At 38.3% G+C, this 21,259-nt stretch overlaps 1 protein-coding gene across 1 annotated transcript in view; it reads left to right on the plus strand.

The window, feature by feature from the left end:
* Window positions 1–1,985: 1,985 nt before the first annotated feature.
* LOC140144044 (uncharacterized) overlaps window positions 1,986–21,259 on the plus strand; it is a 52,360-nt gene continuing 33,086 nt past the window's right edge. The window contains exon 1 of the mRNA XM_072165872.1: window positions 1,986–3,496. Within this exon, the coding sequence (XP_072021973.1) occupies window positions 1,986–3,496 (1,511 nt within the window). The remainder of the gene's footprint in view (window positions 3,497–21,259) is intronic.

Raw genomic sequence — 21,259 nt, forward strand, 5'->3', positions numbered from 1 at the left:
CATGATCGACGGGAATTATATAAATAAACATTATTTTTCATCAGGTTTGCCGTCGCAAATAATAAAGGAGACAAGTAGAAAAAGTGATCCCGCCCGCAAATAATAAAGGAGACAAGTAGAAAAGAAGCTCTTGCGGGGAGGAGATAAGTTTAAGTGACCGCTTATGGGTTCGAATTTCAACCAGCCTAATCATGAAGCTCCCATGGCTAGTGGTTAAGGCGTAGGTCTCGTAAACCTGAGGTCCTGGGTTCGATTCTCGTCTCAAGTTACTCCTTTCGGCCACTGAAATAGAAAAAAAAATTGTATGATAAGTGTTTAACTTTAGAATCGACTGAAATCATGGGTCAAAGGTTATACATGCTCATATTGGAATTTGACTACAATAAGGGGGTATGACAATAAAAATGGCAAAAAAACCCTGTGAATTAAGTATATGTTTGAGATTTCATATGTTTTTGATGAAATTGGGCCATTTTCAAATTTGACCTCTATGTATGAAATTTATGACGCCATTCGACGTTATAACCCTTGAACTAAGCACCGATGAGAGAAACAAATTGAGATACATTTTCAAAACTATTAGAGGACAGTGTATGAGTAATTGTTTATCATTTTCTCGGAATACGGCACGTGCTTGCTTATGATTATTTGGCATATCCAGCCTCGTGGGTAATATAAAGGATATATAGAAAAATAGAACCAATTCTAGTTTTATTATTTGTGATGTAAGGATGCAAGCAATTATTGGTTACACGTCTCAGTTTGGTCTTCTTAATAAAAGCTTACTTCTTAAAGCAATAATGTGTGATTTGCATAAAGAATAGATTCTTATTTAAATGCTTATTTTCACTGATCACATTATCCCCTTTTAACTTCTAGCCAAACAAATGAGGTATAACGAAGAAAACTGCGATTTCATACCAGCGCCTACAATGCGTGTACCACGCTCGCCAATCGTAACATGTAATACTACACGGAGCATCGCGCTCGACGTGTGCACCTATAAGCTGACATCCACGGGAGATGTTAGCAAGTAGTCGATCGATGAACTCTGAATAATACCGGTAGACCCGGTTTTAATATAAAAAGTTAAATTTTACTGTTATTAAAGCACTTCAGGCTTAGTCTTTTACGTGGTATTTTAGTACACCACTGGGCATTATAATTATGCAAAAAGTAGAAATCCGAGTAAAATTGAGGGCGTCGCTGTGAAGCAAATCACACATTATGGCTTTAAGAAACAACTATAATAACAACGCAACTAATTAAACGATTTGATACCTTACATGTATTTTGTATTATCTTTCATTTTAATACAATAGTAGTACCCAGTAACAAAGCGTTATTTCAGAAATCGTACATTGAAGTATATTGAAGTCTTCCGAAAAAAGTTTGTGTGCAGAGCTATGGTTGCATTGTCCCGTTGCATCTGTCCACTCGTTTATCTTTTTTCAAAATTCCTTCGTAAATTGATAAAACGAAGACAATATCTCATTTTTACAACTGCTTATCCTTTTATAATTATTTTAATCAACAGTCCAAGTGTCGTTATTACCAGAGCAAATTACGTTTGAATCTGTTTAATACAGTATGTCAAGGATACAGGTGTCCAAGTGTAATGTAGTTATGTATTTAGTTATCCTTTGCGAAAAGTTTGCGTTATTTGCTCACGAGGTGTTGGAATCGAGGAATAAAAACATGAAAAAGGTGTATCAGAATGACCCATAAAATACCCACGCTCTAATTGTTTTGTCTATACCACAAAACGAAAACATATTTTACGTATCCGGGTTTCAATCAAAGATTTTTCCCACGAAGTACCGACAAGGGTCATAATCATTGCGCAAATTGAATATAATTATAGTAAATGTGTTATCTGCATACAAAAGGATAAACAGGTGTAAATACACAAGGATCCGCAAAGAAATTGTCATTTTAAAATAGTAGCGTGTTGATCAGGACGTATGTTAGTATCGTTCCAAACAATGGCATCCAAAGACACAGATATAAAGACAATGTCAAAGCGTGCCACCAACAACAAAGGTGTTGAAAATAAACGTGGGAAATCGATTAACCTTGTCAATCAGCGTGACAAAGCACAAGTTCGTTTTGATGCTATTAGCGTGGTATCAGCGTCTTCCTCGACCTATGATGAAGACAAGCGTCTTATACGTGAAATTATCGCCGATATCACCTCTGACAATGGTAGGTGCAAAGATATACACCGCTTTATGAAGATTCTTATATTCCAGGTGATCCCGTTGATTGCGCTTGTAGCATTCTCCGTGTTATCGTTATTAGAAACGGTTAACCGTCTGAAAGCAGCAACGGCGATACAAGAACATGCCTATGCCAATCAACGGATTGGGGACTTGATTGTCGCGTTACAAGTCGAACGTGGTCTAAGCGCCATGTATTTGGGATCGCAAAGAAGCAACCCTGACGTCTTAGAGCAGTTGTATATCGGGCATGTTAACAGTAATATAGCGCTGAGTGCTTTAGATGTCTGGCCTGCAGAAGGAATTTATTCACAAAATGTCGGTAAGTTGGCGACGAAGAGTGATTTGCAGGAAAGGATAAAATTTCATCGATGGCAGGTGACAAAAAACAGTGGGAACACGTCTGTGAGGCATAACGTATTGTTTTATACTGCAGTTAATCAGGCATTGATGGTTACTGGGATTCTCGAGATCGTAGAAAATGATCAACACCACATCTGGTCTAAACTTGTAGCGCGAAATAATATGTTACATAGTTCGGATTTGTTCGGTATAATGCGGGCTCTCGGAAGTGTTCATTACAGCTCGTGTAAACTGTCTGAAACCGATCTTGATTGGTTTGTTAAGGTATCTGCACAAGGAGAAATGTTATTGGATCAAGCATTTGATTATTACACGTCATTAGCAGAAGAATATTATAACTTACTAAACGCACATGAGTCCTGGATGCAGGGACTTTCAAATATGACATCTGATATTATCCACAACGTCGATGCGTGTGAAAAGTACGGTAAACTAACTGCTCGCGACAAGTCTTTTCAATGGTTTTGGAACATCACTGTTGTCATCAAATCAATTGCTCAAATTCGCAACGGGACCTCCAATGTAATAAGAGAAGAGGCACAGGAAGTCATCGATGAAGCGCAAGTAAGCGCTTCAGTACATGGTGCAGTGACCATTGTAGTAGTATTCGGTAGTTTTATACTTGGTGCTTATTTCAGTAAACAGTCACATGAACTTGTTACTACTATCGGGCATTACGCGCAACAACTTACGGATAGAAAAAACGATTTACAAAATGAGAAAAAGCTGAGTGAGAGACTCCTGTATCAGATGTTACCGAGAAGTGTTGTCAAGCAGTTGAGAGAAGGCAAGGCTGTATTGGCTGAGAATTATAAGGCAGTTACCATTTATTACAGTGATATTGTTGATTTTACGATGATGGCAGCTCAGATGACACCCATGGCTGTTGTTGATCTTTTGAACGAGCTTTACAGGTATTGTAAACCGATATTTCATGTAAGAAGTGATTGATGTAAGACTTGTAGGTTCGGGAAGAAGAAGATTGAGAAGAAAACAGAGAAAGAGAAGACGATAACGAAGAAGATGATGATGACGAAATAAATGTTGAAGACGAATATTTCTATGACGAAAAAGAAGAAGAAGAAGAAGAAGAAGAAGTGCAGATATATAAATAAGTACATTAAAGCATTGCAACTGACTATACTAAGTTCTCTTCATACGTCTACAAACTTGACGCTACAATCTCCCAAATTGATATTAAAATCGGTTCTGCAAGCAATATAACTCGTCGGCCGTATCACATACTGACGTATTCGACATTTTAAACATTTTTTTGAGAAAATTAGTATATTAGTTTGTTATGTTCTACTCTATAGATGAGGTGACCTATGATGTCACATGTTTACATTCAGACCGCCCTCTGTTGTTTCAAAGCAGGCAAAATAACACAGAAGTGTCTTTGACAGACCACATAAATCTCTTTAAAACTCAACTTTTAAAAACCTTTGAAGTTGTGTGTGATATTATGTATATAGCTTGATGCATTTATAAACAAGATTAATACCATTTTTTGTATTATTTGCTTTGAAACCAAAGTTAATGAATAAAAATCAACTTCTTCCATGTAAACTATAGTGTTTTTTGCCTGACAGATTTGATCACAGACCAACAGAGGGCGTATCAAATGTAAACACATGTCACCTCATCTATATATTCACAAAACACCATGCCTCAAAGTGGCTTAATTAGTAAGATATTAATAAATTTAATTATGACGTATTTACAAAACCTTGAAATGTCTGCATCACATAACGACGTATTTGCCGATCACCTATACTGCGCAAGGTCAGTATATCGTATCTGCAATTTGAAGAATTTGCCCTTTCACATACTGACGTATTTGCGCGACTCTATCATTGCACGGCAAAATTGCTGTTTTGTCCTTTTCACATACTGACGTATTTGCGCAACTATTTCACATACTGACGTATTTGCACGACGTATTTGTCATTTGAACGGCGAAATTGACATTAGTCTTTTTCACATAGTGACGTATTTTATTTAATATTGAATTTTTTGCAGAATAAATTATGCTCTGATAGTGATAAGTGAATTTTATTGAAAATATGGTATATTTGCATTACTGTTAACCTGGTTTTAATCGACAATAATATTTTAATCAAGATTATGCAGCAAATAAAAATCGCTAGATTTTCAAGTTCGATTTTCTCGAAATGCGTATTTTGCAAATACGTCAGTATGTGATACGGCCGACGAACTATGTAAGTGTTATTTTCCAGGCTATGCTCCGAGGTTACTATAAGATGGTAAAAAGATGGAGTAGTGATAAGCACCCCACCCCTAGTTGCTAAAAGTAATTATTTTTTATGTGATGTGAAACCAACTTGAACTAAAAACGTATCAGAAGCATTTTTCACTACCGCTATGAAGATGTTTATCTAATATTGATTTTTTGCAGAATAAGTTATGTTCTATAAGTGATAAGTGAATTATATTGAAAATATGGTATATTTGCATTACTGTTAACCTGGTTTTAATTGACAATAATATTTTAATCACGATTATGCAGCAAATGAAGATCGCTAGATTTTCAAGTTTGATTTTCTCGAAATGCGTAATTTGCAAATACGTGCAAATATTTTTCTGGCAACCATATTGGATGCCACATTGTCGGTCATCTTGAATTTAAATTATGAAAATTATTTTAGATTGGCAGGAATGTGCTCATTGTCACTAGACGTTCCTTTGCTAGGTTTCAGAGGATTTGCACGATATCAATCAATGCATTTCAGCTCAAGGATTAACAATACGGCAAAAATTGTAGCCATTTTAACAACCCCTTCTTCCTCTTTGTAGTTCATGTTACAAAAATGGCTCATAGGACAACGATTACTGTTACACAACTTTGGTCGTCCGTGCAAACCATTCGAGACAACAAACCTGGGTTAATAACATCATTAATATCATTAAAGTAATTGGTAGTATTGTATTTACTCCAGACAGATAATAATAAGCTATATTGAGTTAATCAAGTCTTCGTTATGACTCATTATCGTTACTATTGTTAAAAGTGAAGGGTGTGGTACAATTATCTAAATAGATTGTCTTGAGAAGTCTTACATTCGAGTTTTTTGCAAAAACACCAGCGTGTTGATCAGGACGTATATTAGTATCGCTCTTAACAATGGCATCCAAAGACACAGCTAGAAAGATAATGTCAAAATTTGACACTAACAATAAGAGTATTGAAAATAAACGGGGAGATTCGGTTGATCATGTCAAGCAGCTTGACACAGCATCGGATAGTTTTGATGCTATAAGCGTGGTATCATTAAAAACACGTCACTATGTGAAAAGGACTAATGTGAATTTCGCCGTTCAAATGACAAATACGTCGCGCAAATGCGTCAGTATGTGAAACAGTTGCGCAAATACGTCAGTATGTGAAAAGGACAAAACAGCAATTTTGCCGAGCAATTACAGAGTCGCGCAAATACGTAGCGCAAATACGTCAGTATGTGAAACGGCAAATTGGTCAAATTGCAGATACGATATACTGGGCTTGCGCAGTATAGGTGATCGGCAAATACGTCGTTATGTGATGCAGACATTTCAAGGTTTTGTAAATACGACATAATTAAATCTTACTAATTAAGCCCCTTTGAGGCATGGTTTTTGGTGAATATATAGAGTAGAACATAACAAACTAATATACTAATTTTCTCAAAATTGTTAAAAATGTCAGTATGTGATACGGCCGACGAAATGAAGAAGCATTATATAGACAACAAAATACAACAAATTAAATTGGATGAATGATCTTTGACTTACATTGCAGATCGAAATCAATATTTTCAACAAACGCTAATATTTATCATTTAATTAATGCATTGCACAATTAAATGTTTTGTTGCCTTGAAAAAAGGCTCGTAGACCCAATACATGTAGCGACAAATTGATGGGTTTTAATTAATTATAAACTTATTTTGTATGACAATGCAAAGGACAGACTTTTTATCTGTTGATGTGTCAATGAAATCCACACAAACATTGTAAGTCCTTTGAGTAATGAGCGTGGTTAATCTTAAACGCAGGGCGGGTCAAAATTGACTAATTCTACTCATAAAATGGCCCCAAAAAGCATTTTGAAATGACCAATGTAGACCTGTTACATGAATAAAAACAGGGTTTTTTACCCTCGTCCTGCGAAGAGGTTGATGGTTGTGCAACCAAGTCCTTAAACATTTTCTTCAGCCATACTAAAGCGCTTTTGTTTACACTCAAATGACTAAGTAAATGCGCAGATCCACCATTTGCGCTCGTGGTAATGAAATAAATGTTACCCAAACCAACTTATCCGCAGATAGAGCAAGCTATTTGTATTGAGGGTGGGTTGAACCCAGCCATAGGTTTCTATTTTTATCTTAAGAAATTATTCTGAAGAAATATTGACGCCACTCCTGGTAGTTTAAATAGACACTCCTTACATGTTTAGCAGAGAATGCGGTAAAAATCGCTGTTCGTGGGATTTGACCTGAAAATAAAATGAGCCTATACATAGAATTTCCAAATTTTGACAGGGCATGTTCACATTTTTACGTCAAAGCAATATTCTGGACATTCTGTAAGCATGGTAAGGAATGTATGTACTTATTGTGGTATCAGTGGATAGAGGAGAGCTATAACAAATAATTAGAGCCAGAACTAGCTATGTCCATTTGTTTTCTCAATTACATGTTACTCATTTCGGCAACAAATGTACGGTTAATTATGCCCTCCATAATAAATGCAAGTGACTTTGGGGTATATGCATGGTATAATGAACAGTTAGTTAGACGCAAGTGACCATGCATATACTCCAAAGTCACTTACATTTTCTTATGGAGGGCAGAATTAGCCGTCCATTTGTTACCAAAATGAGTAACATGTAATTGAGAAAACAAATGGACATAGCTAGTTCTGGCTCCAAGCCCTCGATATAATGTCGTTTGATATAGAAACATGTAGGAGAGGTACTTGCAACAACCCCTTCTTCCTCTTTGTAGTTCATGTTACAAAAATGGCTCATAGGACAACGATTACTGTTACACAACTTTGGTCGTCCGTGCAAACCATTCGAGACAACAAACCTGGGTTAATAACATCATTAATATCATTAAAGTAATTGGTAGTATTGTATTTACTCCAGACAGATAATAATAAGCTATATTGAGTTAATCAAGTCTTCGTTATGACTCATTATCGTTACTATTGTTAAAAGTGAAGGGTGTGGTACAATTATCTAAATAGATTGTCTTGAGAAGTCTTACATTCGAGTTTTTTGCAAAAACACCAGCGTGTTGATCAGGACGTATATTAGTATCGCTCTTAACAATGGCATCCAAAGACACAGCTAGAAAGATAATGTCAAAATTTGACACTAACAATAAGAGTATTGAAAATAAACGGGGAGATTCGGTTGATCATGTCAAGCAGCTTGACACAGCATCGGATAGTTTTGATGCTATAAGCGTGGTATCAGCGTCTTCCGCGACTTATAATGAAGAAGACAATCGTCTTGTACGTAAAATTATCGCCGATATCACTTCTGGCAGTGGTAGGTGCAAAGATATACACCGCTGTATGAAAATTCTTATATTCCAGGTGATCCCAATGATTGTTCTTGTAGCATTCTCCGTGTTGTCGTTAAAAGAAACTGTTGACCGTCTGAAAGCAGCAAAGGCTATACAAGAACATGCCTATGCCAATCAACGGATCGGGGACCTGATAGTCGCGTTACAAATTGAACGCGGTCTAAGTGCTATGTATTTGGGATCGCAAAGAAACAACCGTGGGGTCTTAGAGCAGTTGTATATCGGGCATGTTAACAGTAATATAGCGCTGAGTGCTTTGGATGTCTGGCCTGCAGAAGGGATTTATTCACAAAATGTCGGCAAGTTGGCGACGAAGAGTGATTTGCAGGAGAAGATTAAACGTCATCGATGGCAGGTGACAAATAATAGTGGAAACACGTCTGTGAGGCATAACGTATTGTTTTATACTGCAGTTAATCAGGCATTGATGGTTACCGGGATTCGGGAGATCGTAGAGAATGATCAACACGACATCTGGTCTAAACTTGTCGCGCGAAACAATCTGCTTCATAGTTCAGATTTGTTCGGTATAATGCGGGCTCTTGGAAGTGTACATTACAGTTCGTGTAAACTGTCTAAAACCGATCTTGATTGGTTTGTTAAGGTATCTGCACAAGGAGAAATATTATTGGAGCAAGCATTTGACTATTACACGTCATTAGCAGAAGAATATTATAACTTAATAAACGCTCATGAGTCCTGGATGCAGGGACTTTCAAATATGACATCTGATATTATCGACAACGTCGATGCATGTGAAAAGTACGGTAAATTAACTGCTCACGACAAGTCTTTTCAATGGTTTTGGAACATCACTGTTGTCATCCAATCAATTGCTCAAATTCACAATTGGTCCTCCAATGTAATAAGAGAAGAGGCACAGGAAGTCATCGATGAAGCGCAAGTAAGCGCTTCAGTACATGGTGCAGTGACCATTGTAGTAGTATGCGGTAGTTTTATACTTGCTGTTTATTTCAGTAAACAGTCACATGAACTTGTTACTACTATCGGGCATTACGCGCAACAACTTACGGATAGAAAAAACGATTTACAAAATGAGAAAAAGCTGAGTGAGAGACTCCTGTATCAGATGTTACCGAAAAGTGTTGTAAAGCAGTTGAGAGAAGGCAAGGCTGTATTGGCTGAGAATTATAAGGCAGTTTCCATCTATTACGGTGATATTGTTGATTTTATGCCGATGGCAGCTCAGATGACACCCATGGCTGTTGTTGATCTTTTGAACGAGCTTTACAGGTATTGTAAACCGATATGTTATGTAAGATGTGATTGCTGTAAGACTTGTTGGTTCAGGAAGAAATGATGACGAAAGAAAAGAAGAAGAAGAATACATGGTGACACTATTAGAAAAACGATCCAGGGGTAACCGGGTGCAGTTTAAATTAATTTGAAATAGGGTGGTTACTTATGTTTCAGCCTAATAGGTTACATTCTAACTTAAAAGTGCCCGACAAGTATGGCTAAAATTTGCTCAACAGTTTATAGTCACTTGTTTGTTTTAAGCCTGCACTTCATGGTAAGGCATGTTACATTTCTTAACGACACTGCCAGAACCTACGTATTTACTAGGATTTTTCTCAAATACATAAATCATGTGACCCTGAAAACATAACTATCGTATAACTTGCAAGATAAACCGTATCTTTATGGACAATTTGGTTCATTATTATGTTTTGATGAATCCAAGTGTATGAAAATATTCGATCCAAAACATAATGATAAAATTGGATACTTTATACGACCGATATTTATTGGTCACGCTATGAGTTTTAAAATATTGGACTCGACTACGTCTCGTCAAATGTTTTAAAGCTCATAGCTCGACCAATAAATACGGGCTCAATCGATCCAATTTTATATCAACGTAAGTGTTTAGAACCTCTTAGGTATGTGTTAACATATCGGGGTAGCGTGGATTTCACCAAACCTTGCGACATATTTTGATGGTATTTTAAAAACTCAAAGTGCGAGCCACGTTCCAAATGAATACACGTTTGATTAAGAACGAGCAACATTAAATGTCAAGAAAATTTCATTTGCGACACAATATTTTGACCATCCCTCAAACAAACTCTTGTGGTTTTCAAAGGGAATTATTCCAAGCAAAAACAAAATCATTTTTGCGGGTGCAGTTTGGTTGTTGTTTGCTTGTACAAAAGAAAATCACAATGCGAGTTAAGGTATGGGGTATGAGCGACCTTGAAGTACAGGTATCTGGAGAAGGGAAGCAACGAGTTACCCCAAATCACAGCGACAGGTAGTGACTGGGCCGCCGAGTGCTAATATATATTTATTTTGGAAGGTTCGTGTTTGTTATAAATTTTGGGGCGTTTTTCCAAAATTTCATATTTTTGGTGATATTTCAAAAAAGCGACATGCCAAAGACAAATCTTTTTGCACATAATTTGTTATTGCTAATACAACTCTTTTATGCATACCTACGTTAAAATTCGTTGTGGTGATTTAGTAATATTATAAATTTTGTGACTGCATTTTGGCGTTTTTGATGCGATTTTAGGCTTACCGTGACTTAACGTTGATGTCTGGTCTTGCTCCTTTTATAATTTTACTTTGATCGTCGGCTTTTGTAAATAACAGAATGTAGATTGGCTCTGAATAAGTATCGTAGTCCTCTTGGTGGGTTTTTTCATGATATAATTAGTTTGTATTTGCATGTAACAACCCAAAATCGACCTCTGAATTCGGGGTTGAAGGCTGTTTTCGGAATACCAGTGGATTCAAACAAGTGCACGAGTGGCGACTATGGTTTTATACTTCCCGCATTGATGATTGCGTCAACGCCTAATAATATACTTCTTTGTTTAAAGGTTGACTGTAGCTGGTATACAAAGAATTGGTTACATGTCAATGACCATTAACTTCAGGGATAGACCCTTTGTGCGCCTTTCTATCATGCAGTATCTTTACCCGCAGACATGTGCCCGTGTCATGTGCCAATATTGCGTAACGTTAAAGGTTAATATATTTCTTTGACATTGAGTAAACTGTGTGCTTCTATGGCCGAGCGGTCTAAGGCGTTGTGTTTTTTTAGTTGCTGTTCTGAGCGTCGCTTGTTCGAAACCGTGCGTCTGTCACTTTTCTTATGCTGCTTTATTTTTCCAGCGTAGGGCCTAGAAAAATTTATTTATAATTTCTTTTTTATTATTATTTATTTATTTATTTATTTATTTATTTATTTATTTATTTATTTATTTATTTATTTATTTATTTATTTATTTATTTATTTAATTTATTTTTCGATTGATTATTTGATGATTGAGTGAGCAGATTTATCGATTGCTACTTTAGTTGTGGGACTCATATTTGATTTTGAATGACATCGTACATTAGTATTGATTTGTTCCGTTAAGCATTATCAAGAATTAATATCACAAGTTTTAGTGCAGATAGGAAGTTGGCTTAGTGATACTATCCGTTGATTCAGAACCGGAAGGTGCCGGGTTCGATTCCCAACTATGCCTATTTTTTTAAGACTTGGAAAATTACTGCAGTAAGTTTATTTGGCGCGCGATCTTAGTTATTCATTTTCTGATGGCTGTGCCGCTTTACAGACACCCTCCCTCTGGAATCCAAACCACGGTTCGTTCATGACACCTTCCTTAAAGCATGCATTCAATGTGTGCGACACGATTTTCCAAGTACTGCCGATTTATCTATTTTGACCCGTCATACGTCTACAAACTTGACCATGCAATCTCCAAAAATTGATATAATATAATGCAAGTTTATTTTCCAAGGGGTTACTAATAAGATGGTCAAACGATAGAGTAGTGATAAGCAACCCCTCTCCTGCTAAAGTTGCTGACAATAATTATTTGTATGTGATGTGAAACCCATTTGAACCAAAAACAATGTTTACACACACGAAAAAATCGTAGATCCACCATTTACGCTCATGGTAGTGATACAAATGTTAACCACTACCTTATTCGGAGGTAGGATATAAAGTTATTCCCCATTGGCTCTGACAATAATCTTTGCGGTATTCAAATATCGCCATCTCAAGTACCTGATATCTTTAAGTTTATACCTTTTTCTTAAACTGTTTTTGTTGTATTGCGCCTTGAACATCTTTTTTGATGGTATGCGCGAGTTATAAATCCAATACGTTAAGATAAGTTAAAGCCATAATTATTATTTTAACATTTCCATACAAATAGATTAGTATTTCTTTTCCATAAAATGTTAGCTTTTACTGTCAGATATGTCCCCTTTTAATTCAAAGCTAAACAACTGAGGTACAGCAAATAAAATTGGAATTTACTACCAGCACCGATGTCGCCATAATGCGTGTCACTTCATTCGGTTGTGCTACGTCACGATCCTTTATATGTGTCGCCGTTATGAACATCGAGTACGCGTTCGACTAATATTTCCACCATAATAATATAACGACGGTTCCTGCGTTTTATTCACAATCTCGGATTGTGACTTAACTACAGCACCTACAGTCTTGATTTTTGCAGGGTATGTTAGTTTAATAACGTACATGATAATTATGTAAAAAACAGAATTTTGAAAAATATGAAGGGCGTCTTCCTGAGCAAATGTTATAATATGGCTTTAAGTTAAGGTAGTTTGGTTTCAATAGCCATTCCTTTTGCAGACAATGCGGTGAAAATCGCTGTTCCTGGGATTTTCCCCCGAAAATCAATTTTGCCAATATCCAGAATTTTCAACATTTGCGAGGGCGTGTTCACATTGTTACATATTTACGTAATGCATGTAATTGGTAGTATTGTACTTCAGGTAGAAATATAGGCTATAATGAGTTAATTAAGTCTTCGTTACGAGTTGCTATCTTTCATTGATTTAATTTGACATTGTTTTGCCGTTTCTTCGTCTAAAATATTAATTACGTATGCATACTATTGTTGATTTAATTATATTCCGTATATTCCGTATAATCTTATATATTATACCTTCCTTGATTAGTATAGTACAGACTTGACATTTAATATGGAATATTTCTTCACGAAGTGCCAAGACTAATTTAAAAGGGGTCTGCATAAACCGCACGGGTTAAATAGTTATTGGGGTGTGTCGGGAGATGGGGTCAAATATTTTAATATAAATACTAACGTCACGGCTGTGAAAGAACCTGTAAGAAAAATATTTATGACTCGCGAAAGGAATACAGATTTTCTTGAGATGTCTGATATAAAAAATCGACATAGATTGAATGCAGCTTCACAAATTTGGCAGGTAGAATGATAGAATAAATAATGACACATTACACCCATTTAAAGTTAAACTGAATTAGAATTACACTTCAAGTCCCATCATCGGGCGTCTTCTGTCTCGAAGCGTGTCAACACATTAAGACTTGCACCTCTAAAATCATTTGGTAACGGTGACTATCAGGAATGTTTTTTTTAAGCAAAGAATCTGTCTAAGCTGTAAAATAAACTGGCCTCAAAAAGAAACTTATAATTTTTCACAACGTCATATCTTAAAATCCTGTCCATAAAAATGAACGTACACACAGGATTACTTCAATACTCTACTCTAAACACATGTTAGTAACCAAGTAGTTGTCCAACTGACACAACAGTAAAATGCACTGACACGGAACAGCTTCCAGGACCACATTCACAGGCGAATAATTGGAACCCAACAAAATAAATCTGTGAGAATGCGTACACGTTCTTTACACAAGTGATTATTTCAAAAGAGTAAGTGGAATACTGTGGGACGGGGCTGCTTATGCTTTTCACACACTTTTTTTTACGAAACAGGTCCTTTTCCACACTATTCCATTTACTCACAGATTTCTTGTGTTGGGTGCGAATTAATGGACTGTGAATGTGGTCCAGGAAGCTGTTCCATGTCAGTGCATTTTGCTGTTGTGTCAGTTGGACAACTGTTTGGTTACTGACCAGTATTTAGAGTAGAGTAATCCTGTGTGCAATTTTTGTTCATTTGTTATGGACTGGATTTTAAGATATGACCTTGTGAAAAATTGTAAGTTTCTTTTTGAGGCCAGTTTATATCTTCTATTGCCCACCATCTTTATTGCGTCCATTTTAAAATCCGGTTTTCGAGAAGGAGTTGCTTTGGCCTAAAATTAAAAAACGTTGATTGACTGCTGTATTTCACGAGAATCCTGTAAACGCACAGGGGAAGAGTATGTACGTCGAAGCCCGTACAGGCGCTTGTAACTGTATCGTAAACTTAATCAAATCATGAAATGATGATCCAGAATGATGCAAAATAAAACTTTGAATCAACAAACTTTTTAACACGTGTTTCTGAATCAGGCTGTTTAATACATGAGCCTTTACCGATGGGGGTGCGTTTATGGTGGGTTTTTTGGGGGCGGGATGGGGGGTTATAGAGTGGAGGTGGATATGTATGAGGGGATGGGTGGGTACGAAAAGATCTCGCATGTACGCGTTCATGTACGCATTAATATAATCTAATTTGCTACTAGCATACGCTTTCCTGTAATTGGATTTTCATTCATTATAGAGGCCAATGCACTTAATATATGACACGATCTATAAAGATTGACAGGGAATCAATAGAAAGAAACAGCGCTGCAAGCAACCAAATAGGTTTTTGTTTTGACCATATTGACTTCAATTGTCATGTTTTATGAGGTGCTATTCCATAAAATGCCCTTTTCAGCAAATATTTTAATAAGAAACGTCAAACTTGAAATTGAGAAACTCCTACTATTATGTTACATACCCATTTTGTGAATATCACCCCCCCCCCCCAATTTATTCCATACTTGCTGAGATTTGTCATGCCATCTGAAACCTTTGGCCAAGTATAGTGTATATGCTTAATGTTATTGGTAGATGTCGTTGTCCATTCAGTACCATTCGCAAGGTGAACTACATTTTTTGCTGCTTCGAGCAACAATACATCGTACCATTAAAGAACTCAAGTCAGGTATCAATATTATTATTAAAACGACGCAATCATGCTTTCTAGGAATTCCTTACCGTAATCAGTTCTGATTTGAACATCATGCGCGTATTGGGTTTTTTTTTGGGGGGGCTTGGGGGGCGCCAGCCCCCCGGGGTAAAATCAGGTGGTGGCCAAAACGAAGGGGCGGCGGAAGAAGAAGGGGCGGCAAACGAAGGGGCGGCGGAAGAAGAAGGGGCGGCAAAAAGAATTAGTAAAGAAAAAAGGGCGGAAAAATTTTGATAAGTATAAAAAATTTTGAAAAAATTGTACTATACATGAAAATGTGTTGCTTTTAGGGCGGTAGGGCTTATAATTTTTTTTTTTTGCTCTTCACTTTTTCAAACGACCGAAAAAAAATTGGGTCAACCTTTTCGGGCTGTTGAGGAAGGGGCGGCAAAAATGAATTTCCTTCAGCCCCCGGGGGTAGGAGCGGCCACCGTACGCCACTGAACATTGAAAGTTCATCTGTACTAGTAATCCGTAATTATAGTAAATTAAACTCCTGATCATCATTTTGAGACAAAGAGCTCAATCATTTTATACTAATTACCCTCACAAATGCAAAAAAGAGATCTTGTGAGTGGGAGAAGAATGGATTTCGTAATCCAATGCCAATTGTCACAGGATTTAAAGTACTAATATTACTTAATTTCTTTAATTGTATAGGATACTCCTGCTTCTATGTAATAATTACAAATTTATATTCTGACATGACTTATCAAAATATACAATGGAACACAATTACATTCCCAACATGATCCGCCAACGTAAAAGGGCTATTTCAATATAATTAGAAGGTGATAAAAATCCAAAACCTAAAATATAAAATATTAAGGTATCAACGGATGACTGTAGGGTCTAATTTCTGACTCGTTCTTGAGTCTATCGCTGTTCTTTAGCGAACCCTTTTTGTTCTATTTCTTGATCACACGATTTGGTCTGACGAATTCGGATGACCCATTTCTCAATACACGCAAGATTTGCATACGATATGACAGCTAGGAAACACAATACTTATCGTTCTTGTTGGCTCTCAAACTACAGGTGTTTTATTTCCTTTTACTCCAAAAAGGCACAACATAATATCCATAGCTTTATGCAATAATACGCAATAGTCACGGTAGAAAGAGGTGACTTTTCTCCGAGATCATCAAACAACCGACATGATAACTTTCCTCCATTGGCTAGCCTGAGTTCCAAGTGATGCAAAATAGAGGGCGCCAGCCAGGTAAATTTCCAAGTCAGAAGGTGGTGGCTACATACCGGCCCCTTAATTGCCATGTGTCAAACATGCAATTACTAAGCACTTCTTTTAATTAACAAACAATAAATTTTGATCCAAATATGGCAAACTAAATTTGGGCCAAAACATTGCCAAAATTTAACAATAATCTTTTATCTCCAACTTTACTGAACATGCTTTCTGGAGATTATATACTGTCTATAATGATTTCTCCACTAATATACTAAATAATGCAGAGTTCACACTGTAGCAGCGCTATAGTCACATTTCACAGTCATAATATAGTTCAAATGATGCTTATCGCACTTTGACTGTGGTATCAAACAATTTAGCAAATTTCACTAAGAATCACTGGTTCCATGAGTTATCTTGAATCCTAATCAATAGTGTTCATGTCCTAATCACAAATGTCCATTGTCCAAATAACATAATCCACGTCGGTTCGGCACTCCAGATGAAACATTGGAAGAAGATCATGCGCTGCTGGCTTACTGCTCCAACGCTGCTCCTTACTGCGGGGTTCCCTGGAATCCGACGGTCCATGATGAACTTGATGAATTACAAACTCGCTGGATCCATTGATCAGCAATTATTCCGATGCTCATGCTCCAACATGAGTGGTACAAACGTTTGCTGATCCTAATTATGGTCGGTAGTTCCGAAGCAAATGGCTCCATACAGCCATAGGTGGCACAAACGATTACCGACGCTATTACTATATTCAAAAAATATTTTTTTGTTATAGTAATTTCTTGTTTATTCAATCTTTCTTTCATACAATAATATTTGTTTTTTGTTGGTGTTTATGGGTGTTTCGTGTCAGTATGATTTTTCTTCTTTTCTTGAATCAAACCGAACAACGACATGGCAACTCGAAAACAACATGGTTGCCAATTACAAGTACAAGTACAAATACAAGGAATGCTCTATTTCCAAGTTAGGCAATCAAATGCTCACAGATGACTTCCATCAAAGAATCAAACCTTTGAATCATAAATTTCCATTACAAAATATATCCTCTCTTATCAATCCAATGCCTTTCAAAACGTTCCACAAGCCAATTGCACAACAATTGTCCATGTCCTGGCCAGAACACACAGACAAGGTTGTGCACCATTGAAATTAGACAAATTCAAACGTTCCATAAAAGCTCTTCACCAAATTCTTAATAATCTTACTCCGATAAACCCATTTGATTTGTGTTACCGTGTTCGCATCTGCGCGAGTGCTGCATCGCGTACCTACGCACTGCGCAAGTGTCTCCCTAATGTATAAATTTGTATTGCCTGCGCAGATGTCCTTTGCATCGAAGACCTACGCACTGCGCAAGTGTCACCTAGTGAAATCTGTTATCAATAGGCCATAATTTTGATGATTTTTAACAACAAGACACCTGAGACATTCCCTACCGGATACATCAAGACAAGACAAAGTCAATCTAACAAACATAAAAGACATAGGCTCTGGACTTCAAGTCTCCAGAATCCATGGAAACAGACAGCTTATTCTTCTGCCTCCAACAACAGGCACAACTTGCTGATGGGCCTCCGTAGGGTGGATGACTTGGTTCGCACATCAACCTGTCGCACTCGGCCATTCTTGTCTGGCAAAGTTGTGACGATCTTTCCCATCAACCAGGAATTCCTAGGAGCTGACTCATCTACTATGAGAACAACGTCTCCCGTCTTCAGATTCCTCTGTGGCTGCAGCCAGCGCTGTCTGCGCTGAAGTTCAGGTAAATATTCCTTCAGCCACCTTTGCCAAAACAGATCGGCCAGGTATTGGATCTGACACCAACGTCTACGAGCGTAGATGTCCTTCTCGACAAAGCACCCTGGTGGCATGTCCGCCCTCGGTCTCACCAACAAGAGGTCCCGGGGCGCGATGACATCCAAGTCATCCGGATCATCCGACACTCTTGTGAGTGGCCTGCTGTTCAACGTCGATTCTATCTCACACATGAAGGTATGAAGTTGCTCATCCGACCTGCATGTCTTCAGGTGTTGTTCATTGAGGATGGCACACATTAGTTTTCTTACAGTACGAATTTGCCTTTCCCATACTCCCCCGTGGTGGGAGGCTGCTGGTGGATTGTATCGCCATTCAAATGTGTGGGATGTTGAGAAGTTCTGTATTTGGTCTTGGTCTAGTTCTTGCAGAGCGCGCTGTAACTCATTGTCCGCACCGACCAAGTTGCTTCCGTTGTCAGAGTGAATTACTTTGACTGGTCCACGCCTTGCTATAAATCGCCTAATCCCATCAATACAGGAACTAGTGTCCAGGGTGTGAGCGACTTCAATGTGGACTGCTCTGCTATTCATGCACGTGAACAGCATACCGTATCTCTTCCTTGTTACTCTGCCCTGCTTTATATGGAAGGGTCCGAAGTAATCTAATCCAGTGACTGTAAAGGCTGGATCATCACTCTTTACTCGGTAGGCGGGAAGATCAGCCATCTTCTGTTTGCTAACTGGCATTCGGTGTTTTCTGCAGATTATGCACTTCCCTAAGACTGACTTCACCTTAGCTCGAGCCTTCACAATCCAGTATTTCTGTCGTAATTCGGCGAGAACGTGGTTACTACCCTGGTGATGAATCTCTCCATGAATATAACGGACTATGAGAGTCGCTATGTGGTGATCTTTCGGAATGATAAGTTGATGCTTCGCATTCTGCGGTATCTTGGCGTTTTCAGTCTACCGCCTACTCTTACCATCCCATCCATCACCTGTGGGTCTAAATTGGTAATCTTTGAGTCTAGTTGCAGAGATTTCTGTGCATGTTTTATGATTGCACACTCTGCCTCTTCCAACTCCTGCACAGTAAGTGCGTCTGTGAAGTTGTGACTCTGTCTCTGTTTGGTTCTAAGAATCTTCTTAAGTCTCAGCCACCAGGCGGCTGCTCTTCTGAGTCTTGTCCAGCTGGAGTAGTGCTCTATCAGCTGGTCTAGAGCATTATCTGTATCGCTCTGGTCTTCAGCTGTGACAGCGTGGACTTCCACGTCTGTGGACTCTGGAGATTCTTCTGATACTGCCGGTTCTGCACCCGGCCACTCTTCCTCTGGTTCTGACAAGAACGCCGGCCCCTGTATCCAGTCTGGTCTTTCTACCAGCTGCTTGACTGGCAGGCCTCTATCACTCATACGTTTGTTGAACTCAGGGGTCACATAAGACTGGAACTGGGTCTCCATGGTTTCCAGGCTACCTTCTGTTACACTGCAGAAGTAGGTTTGAACTTGCTGGCTGGATCTTCCTGGAATACCGTACACTGCCCATCCCAGGGGTGTGAGTATAGCGTATGGCTCACCAATTTCTCCTGTGGCTAATTCCAGCGGCATGGTGGCTGCCGGAGTGTTGCTTCCAATCATCATTGTTACCTCTGGAATACATGGGTACTCGCTTGGTATTACTGGCAACTGTATATCGCAAAGGTGTGCCCATCTTCTCAGATCTTCTTGAGTCGGTGCGTCCTTTGCGGAGACTGGAATCTTGTCTTCGATATACACCTGTGGTAACGGGATGAAATTCTTCTGATTTAAATCACCCACTAGCAACTTATCCAACACCACCTTTGAGTTCACGGTTTTCTTCGAGGTCAAAGTTCCTATTAGCAGTTTTCTTTTTTGAGTCCTCAGGTTCATTCGCTGTTGTAGTAGCGAAGAGGCGAAAACCGCATCACAACCGTTGTCCAAGAAAGCATATGTGGCTATGAAACTATCGCTAAGTTCATGCTTCACCAATACTGGTATTATGGTCATTAATGGTGAGGTATCACTACTTGTAGCTGCTGAAGCTAGAGTCTTGGTGCAACCAGTCACTACATTACTGCCACGAGCAGTTGCCTCTTCTTGAGACTTGTTTTGTTTAGGTGATTGAGATTCTTGCTCTCGTTTGTCTCTGTACATCGCAGTTGGATGTGTTTTCTGACATTTACTGCACTTCAACAGATCCTTACACTGCTTCTTAGGATGTCCTGCTTCCAAACAACCAAAGCACAATTTTTTGTCAAAACAGAAGGCTGATTTCTCCTTAGGTTGCAACTTGGAGAATTTTCTGCATTCCATGATCTTGTGCTTGGTGCCATCTCCACAGTAGGTGCATGACTTGTTTGAAGCTTTCTTCTCTGTGACCTCTTGAGCAGTTGTAGTGAAGGCTTTCTTCTTGTTGCTACTGAAGGATTCTGAGTTCCCTATTCTACCGAACACCGGATTGGCAATTATCTTCGCCTGTCTGTCGACAAACTCAACAAGATCGCTGAACTTTACTGTATTTCCTTGTTCTTCTTCAATAGCAAACACTTTATTTCTCCATAGATTCCTGTGTCGGTATGGCAGTTTCGCAACAAGAATCTTCAGGGTGTTAGAATGATCTAACTCACTTAAGGCATCCACTGTCTGCATCATGTTCTTACACTCGGTAAGAAATAGTGAAAAGGCATTTAAGCTTTTATCTTCATCTTTAACTTCTTGCCAGGATTTGGCCTTCTTCAGCATTGCTTGTGCAATTTTATGGCCACTTCCAAACTTCTTGGCTAAAGTTTCTTTAGCTTTCTCGAAGCCTTCCTTTGGATCCTCATAATGAAGATAGCTCTCTACATATTTCTTGGCATCTCCATCTGTATGCTGACATAAGAACTCCAGTCTTTCTTTCTCATCATCTGTCTTGTCCTCGACACCAAATGCGAAGGCTCTCATAAATGATGTATACTTTAACGGATCTCCATCGAAAGTCTGGATCTTCGTCTCTGGCAATAAAGCTCGCAACTGCTGTTTTATCAGCAATCGGGTCAATTCACTAAGCTGTTCAGCTTGGTCTGCAGAATGATCTGCCTGTCTTTGCTGTTGAGGCTCTGTTGGTACACTAGTTGTTGGAACATGTGGGGGG

The sequence above is a fragment of the Amphiura filiformis genome, chromosome 2, assembly GCF_039555335.1.
Source record: "Amphiura filiformis chromosome 2, Afil_fr2py, whole genome shotgun sequence".
In the NCBI taxonomy this organism is placed as follows: domain Eukaryota; kingdom Metazoa; phylum Echinodermata; class Ophiuroidea; order Amphilepidida; family Amphiuridae; genus Amphiura; species Amphiura filiformis.